Consider the following 7,424-nt stretch of genomic DNA (forward strand, 5'->3'; position numbering starts at 1 on the left):
GATTGTCTCTTACGATCAGGAGTGCAGACTATATAGTCGGTTTAACAAACCCGACACTCACTTTATAGGGCCCAGAAAATGTCACTTGCAGCGCCGACCCAGACAAGGAGTAACACAAGCACCGGGTCACCTGCCTGGAAACTTGGAATTTGGTCCTGTCCCATTAAGTGACTTATGAATAAGCAGCAGTACTTTAAAGTCAATTCTGTGACTTACTAGAAGCTTGTGTAAGTATTGTAATACTATGGTCAATTATTTTTCACAAGATGAAGCTGTTTGGCCTTTTTAGGGAGGCCTGTGAAAAGACCATTGCAGTGGTCAACCCTGCTGCAGATAAAGGCATGAATGAGTTTTTCTAAATCATGTTTTGACATGAGGGGACATAATTAGAAGAGGCCGTCTCTCTTCCCAGTCTGTATTCGTGTCGACACAGTATGTGCGCAGCATCGTTTTCAGCGTCTGATGAAAAACACTCTAAAGTGCCCTGAGACTCCCCCACTTCTCTCACAACTTGTGCAAACAGTTTCAAAGTCAAATTAGAACCCTGATCAGACTGAATGAAATCCAATCAGTCCCCTCACCACCGCTTTTGGGGATGGCTTCAGGATAGCGGTTTGCAGCGCACATCATGGTCAACACAAATTGATGGCCAGACTTAAACTTGGGCAGTGAACCCATGCAATCAACAGTTATGCATTCAAAGGGATGTGCCACAGAGTGCCAATCACACACACACACACACACACACACAAACACAGGCCTACACACACTCACCGTGACTAACTCCACAGGGTATCAAACATACAAACAGACGCATACACATGCTAGGTGCTCGACACACACACAGCCCTTCCTCCACATCAAATGGTGTCCCTCACACACTGCATCATCATCCTTCACTCATCACAGGGACCCACTGAGACACACAAACACTCATTAAAGAGAGCACCCCCTAACACACACACACACACACACACACACACACACACACACACACACACATCATGGCACACACACACAGCCCTTCCTCCACATCAAATGGTGTCCCTCACACACTGCATCATCATCATCCTTCACTCATCACAGGGACCCACTGAGACACACAAACACTCATTAAAGAGAGCACCCCCTAACACACACACACACACACACACACACACATCATGGCACACACACAAACACACACACACCCCTTCCTCCACATCAAATGGTGTCCCTCACACAGTGCATGGCATCATCCTTCAATCATCACAGGGGGCCACTGAGACACACACACACCCATTAAAGGGAGCACCTCATAACACACAGACACACACACACATCATGGCACACACACACGCACACACACCACTCATCATGGGTACCCCACATATATTAATTAATTCATTCATTCAACACACACAAATACATACACTGTGTCCTCCACTTGTCACAAGATGCCACACACACACACACACACACACACACACACCACTCATCATGGGTATCCCACATATATTAATTAATTAATTCAACACACACAAATACACACACTGTGTCCTCCATCCGTCACAAGATGCCACACACACACACACACACACACACCCACACACACACACACACACACACAAACAAACACAGACTCTGTCACTGTCACTCTACCTCTCTCAGTAATGTACTTACCAAGCTGATGTGACCACTGGCACCAGCCTCTGAAGAACTTCATCTGGACTGAGGAGTTCAGTCAGATCTTCCTCTGGTGTCTTTATGTACTTCTGCAGATCAAACTCATCCAGGTGATCTCCTGAAATCTCAAACTTAAACCTCACAGTCCTCCACTCTCCTGGTGAGAGCATGACTACAGACAGAGTTCCTGAGCTCCTGTCAATGACCTCTACTACAGCATGGTGATTCAACTCATTAAGACAGTAGAACAGGTTAACCATTCTGTCTGAAGTATTATTCTCTCTGATCGCCTCGTCTCTGATCTTCTCCTTGACATACTGAACTGTTTGCTCTGGGCTCTGTGATTGCCTTCTTATCTGTGGCAGTAGGTGCCTTAGGAGATTCTGATTGGACTCCAGAGAGAGGCCAAGAAGGAAGCGGAGGAAAAGGTCCAGGTGTCCGTTCTCACTCTGTAAGGCCAGATCCACTGCAGTCGTGTGTAGGTCATGAAGTGTTGAAGCTCTGAACAGAGCAGAGAGCGGAGAGGTGTGCTGTTGGTCAGGCATGCTTCTCTCGGTGTTGCTGAAGCAGAGGAACACATATAAAGCTGCAAGAAACTCCTGAATGCTCAGATGCACAAAGCTGAACACCTTCCCCTGGTACAGCCCAGCCTCCTCTCTGAAGATCTGAGAACACACTCCTGAGTACACTGAAGCTTCTGTGACATCTATGCCACACTCTCTCAGGTCTTCCTCATAGAAGATCAGATTGCCCTTCTCCAGTTGTTGGAAAGCCAGTTTCCCCAGTTTGAAAATAATCTCTTCATCTGTCTCTTTTCTCCCTGTGTACTTGTGCTTTTTCATGCTTGTCTGAATGATCAGGAAGTGTGTGTACATTTGAGTTAGAGTCCTTGGCATTTGTAGACTCCCCGATTCATCTGAAGTTCTCTCTACAACAGTGGCAGTAATCCAGCAGAAGACTGGAATGTGGCACATGATGTAGAGGCTCCTGGATGACTTCAGGTGTGTGATGGTTCTGTTAGCCAAATTCTCATCACTGATTCTCTTCCCAAAGTACTCCTCTTTCTGTGGGTTATTGAATCCTCTTATTTCAGTCAGCTGGTCCACACACTCAGGAGGGATCAGATGAGCTGCTGCTGGTCGGGTGGTGATCCAGAGGCGAGCAGAGGGAAGCAGATTCCCCTTGATGAGGTTTGTCAGCAGCACGTCCACTGAGGCTGGCTCTGTCACATCACAACACCTTGGGTTGGAGCGGAAATCTAGAGGAAGTCGACACTCATCAAGACCATCAAAGATAAACATGTGCGCTGAACTGCTGAAGATTGCTTGATTTTTTATTTCTGGGTGAAAGTGTTGAAGTAGCTCCGCCAGACTGATTTTCTTCTCCTTCATCAGGTTCATCTCTCGGAAAGGAAGAGGAAATATTAAGTAGACATCCTGATTGGCTTTTCCTTCAGCCCAGTCTAGAATGAACTTCTGCACAGAGATTGTTTTTCCAATGCCAGCCACTCCCTTAGTCAGCACTCTGATGGGTTTGTCTTGTCCAGATAAGGGTTCAAAGATGTCACTGCATTTGATTGGTCTGCCTTGTGCTGCTTCTCTCCTGGATGCTCTCTCTATCTGTCTGACCTCATGTTCATTATTGACCTCTCCTCTTCCCCCCTCTGTGATGTAGAGATCTGTGTAGATCTCATGGAGGAGTTTGGTGTCTCCCTGATGTGGTACTCCCTCAACCAGATGCTGAAATTTCCTCTTCAGAGTGGATCTGAGTTTCTCATTGACTTCTGCCTCTTCTGGTGTCCATCTAGATCAATGACAGAATCAAACAACTCACACACACACGTCACCAATGAAAATATTAACATAATCAATTAAATATAATCACAATATTCCTACTAGATTCAGAATGTCTATCTGTTGTAATATATTAGCTTCACATCTATTAGAGCGGACTAAAGCTCATGTCACCATAATGTAGTAATGTTCTCTCATAAACACACTGAACAGACACAGTGGGGTTTTTCAATATGATCACAATGTGAATATGCAGGGGGGTTCTAGACTGTAATAGACACTGACAGACATGGAGGGTCAGTTTGCAGGTGACTGACAAACAATGGAGTTTATTTCACTCATATATTCATCGTTAAGACAAAGTATGATTTTGTTCATGTGAAGGAACCAATCACATCATAAAAAATACTACAGGAACAATCAATGCTCAGTTCAGAAGAGCTCATATACTCATCGCTACAACACAGTAGGGTTCCTTCACATCAAGAGGATAAATCACATTATAACTAATACTATAGCAACAATGAATGCTCAGTTCAGAAGAGCCACTAGGGAAAATACATATAACAGCGTAAAGAGGGTTCTAGAAAGTTACTGGCATAAACAGAATCAAAGGTGGTTTGAAGAGGATTTTGGTGACTGCCTGACAGAATGTCATCTATGATCTCACCTGTGTTTTGCAGCAGAGTCCCTCCCTGTCTCGTCTGGCCTCTTGGACTGTGTGTCTGATGCCCCCTGCTGGACGCTGTTAACACAACATAACCCTAAAGTGAGTATTCTCACACCTCCCTCAGAGAGACTATCCTGGTCACCACACCCCCACACACACACAAACAATACAAAATACATAAATACAGCTGTCAGGAGGGAATAGACCCCACTGGGGCTGCTTTGGGCTAGAAACCTGTAGCAGCAGCATCTGTGGCTGATAGAGCCAAGTAGATGCACCCAACTAAGAACAGAAGAACAAACCAAAACAATAACCCTAGAGTCAGCGAGGGCAGGGGTGGAAGATGGACCACATGGCTTTGACTACAAGAAAGGGGATGCACACCTTTACGGCCATTCTGGGGAATAAGGATAAAGCTCTTCAAGTTGGCGGGTATCATGCAGCTGGTGAACCAACAAAAGACAAACCAACAGAATAATAAGGAAACATGTAATGGGGGGAAACCAAAGGTTAGATAGGGAGTAAGCAGCCCTGCCAACCTTGAAGAACGTTTTTGAGTACCAGGGGAGTTTCAGTTTGGCAGGGGCTTTGCATAAAGTCAATTCCCCACTCACCGCTATCATCCAGTTATTCAACATAATAAATCAGCGGCAAAGAAAACAATACAATCATATTTTCTTGTCAAGAATTCCATAAATGAAGAGAGATCTTTACATGTTGCAGCATTTAGCACTTCTAAAGAATATATTTATATATATATATATATATATATATATATATTTGTTAAAGCTCCTATTAAAGTATCCATCCATCTACTTCCAGTGGCACTTGCTCTTGACTGCTTTGCCAGAGCATCACTGAAGCCTTCCATGTGACAGACAGTCCCCTTTGCAGCCATGCTCACTTTTCTTGTCACCAAAGCGCTTATCTTGTCAGTGCTCAGGGTTGCTCTGTATTGGGTCTTGTTTTTGGTAACGAGACTGAAAATCGCCATCTGACGTCATGATTATTTTATACCTGCAAGGCTGGTCGGTTGACTGGCTGCAATAGTAGGAATTATTTGCTACGTTAGCAGTCTGTAGTCAAATACCTTTGCAATGGTCACTTTGCCCCAACAGAGCGATTCAAAGTTAGAACAGTCTCCGTGGCGTTTGAGTTAACGTTACTGCAGCTAAATTAGCCTACTCCATCAGTTATTCACACCGTAGCCGTCTCGCAACCAGGCTAATCACATCGTATGCCAGCTACTACGGCTAACTTTTTATACAAATTTATCTGAAGGATATAGCCCTTGAAATGCATCATCTTGTTAAGTTACCGAACACATGTTTTAACGTTTTATATGCTAACATTACGGTCACATTTATGTGCTTGATTATTACTCCCCCACTTCCCATTGTACCTCAGCAATGGATTACGCCTCGGTGGATAATACAGTAGCAGTGTAGTATCAGTGGATGTTGAGTGAGTGAGAGTACTATTGCGGGTCGGGGAGGGTTACAGAACCACAGGCACAAGGTCGTAGCATCTTGTCCAATCTGAGGGATGTAGTTTAAATAAATGTACGGTATAGGTTTGTATTGATTGACTTTTTTTTTTGCGTAGTTTCAGCTGACATTTCGTACCTGCGTATTTTGACTAAGAATTGCGTGGTTGGTACACAAAATGCGTGCAGGTTGGCAGGTCTGAGTAAGGTCAGGCAGAGAAGGCCTACGTGCAGAGACGAGTGCAGTTCGTATCTGCAGGTGCAGGCTGACAAAGACAGTCGAGTATTCATAGAGGGGTCTCGGTATAGGGGATGCAGACAGGTGAAACCTTCTGAAGAGTTGTAAACAGGGTCTCAGACGCACACACACACGTGGACACACACATATATTTTCAAATCAAATGAAGTAGACCAGACAAAAAATGAAATATCTTGTGTTCATACTGTCTGCAATGAAATACAAGTCAAGGTACATTTATAACTTTTATAACTATTATCACTGCTTTCTGTTTTTATTTGCATTTTACATACCGTCCCAACTTTTTCTGATTTGGGGTTTTAGACACGCCCCCTTCAGAGGCTCCGCTCTTCTTCTTCTTCGAATTATTAGAGCCCATCACGTCTGTAAACACACACACACACACACACACACAAAGAGAGGGGTGTAACTTGATTGGCTGTTGAGCACAAATATCAACAACATGTCACCAGAGACACACCTTCAATTAAGAGGTGTGAGCCTTAAAGGCACAGTCTGATTATAATCCACTGCATTATTTGTCAAATTCAGCTAAATTCTGCTCATGTTACTCTAGCTGTTGGTCCAGTGTGTGCGCTCTAAAAACCTCTGGTGTTGCTGCACCGTCCTGGCTCTGTAACTGGGAGACAAACAAAGTGACTCGGACCCAGCCTACGTTTTTCCAGCCGATAAACAATGCTTCTTCAGAAGCACGGGAAGGAGGGTTGTATTTGATTAGCTGTTAAGGTCGTCTATATCATCAACCTTTAACACAGCAGCAAACTTTGGGATGCCGTCAAACAAAAGAGGAACTTAAAAGCATAATCATTTTTTATGGACATAATGAACATAATTAGTATTTTAAACATATTTAAAATTCCATGACAGACACCTTTGTGAAAATCTGGAAAATATACTATTCCTTTGCTCCTTCATTTCATGGTTTCATACGTGATTCTGATTCTTCTTCTGTTTACTGTTAAAAACCTCAGTGTTTAAATTGATTGAAATCTCAGTCTTAACAACCATGTGAAAGCAATAACTTTTTTTTTAACATCTCAAAAACAAAAACTACTACAGATGCAGCTGCTAGAGTTCACAATACTCCAACACTTAAGTCCTTACACTGACTTCCAGTAAGTCACAGAACTGACTTCAAAGCACTGCTGCTTGTTTATAATTCACTAAATGGACCAAACCACCAAAAGACCAAATTACCTCTCAGAAATGTTTTTCAGCAGTACACACCTGCTAGACCTCTTAGATCACTGAAGACAAATCTGTTGGTAATACCTACTGTCAGAACATGACTAAGCTCCAAATGTAAGCAGTTTCAAATCTAGACTCAGAACCCAAACTGTTCTCAGACGCTTTTTGTTGACTGAGTTTAATCCACTCCCACTTTGTATGTTTTCTATTCTTTTAATTCTACTGAGCTCAAAAACTCATTACGCAGTGGTACAGGCCCAAGACACAAGAATCAGAAAAAGTGGCACATTATAACTTACTTACTTTATTTTTTGCATTTATATATATATATATATATATATAAATGCAAAAAATAAAGTAAGT

General features: G+C 43.1%; 1 protein-coding gene across 1 annotated transcript; it reads right to left on the reverse strand.

The window, feature by feature from the left end:
* Positions 1 to 1,658: 1,658 nt before the first annotated feature.
* Positions 1,659 to 5,132, reverse strand: LOC116218608 (protein NLRC3-like). Its single transcript, XM_031560712.2, has 3 exons — positions 5,128 to 5,132; positions 4,129 to 4,203; positions 1,659 to 3,468 (listed from the first exon to the last, which is right to left on the reverse strand). The coding sequence occupies exons 1-3, from the start codon at positions 5,130 to 5,132 to the stop codon at positions 1,659 to 1,661; spliced, it is 1,890 nt and encodes a 629-aa protein (XP_031416572.2).
* Positions 5,133 to 7,424: the final 2,292 nt, after the last annotated feature.

Source organism: Clupea harengus, chromosome 23 (genome assembly GCF_900700415.2).
Source record: "Clupea harengus chromosome 23, Ch_v2.0.2, whole genome shotgun sequence".
In the NCBI taxonomy this organism is placed as follows: Eukaryota; Metazoa; Chordata; class Actinopteri; order Clupeiformes; family Clupeidae; genus Clupea; species Clupea harengus.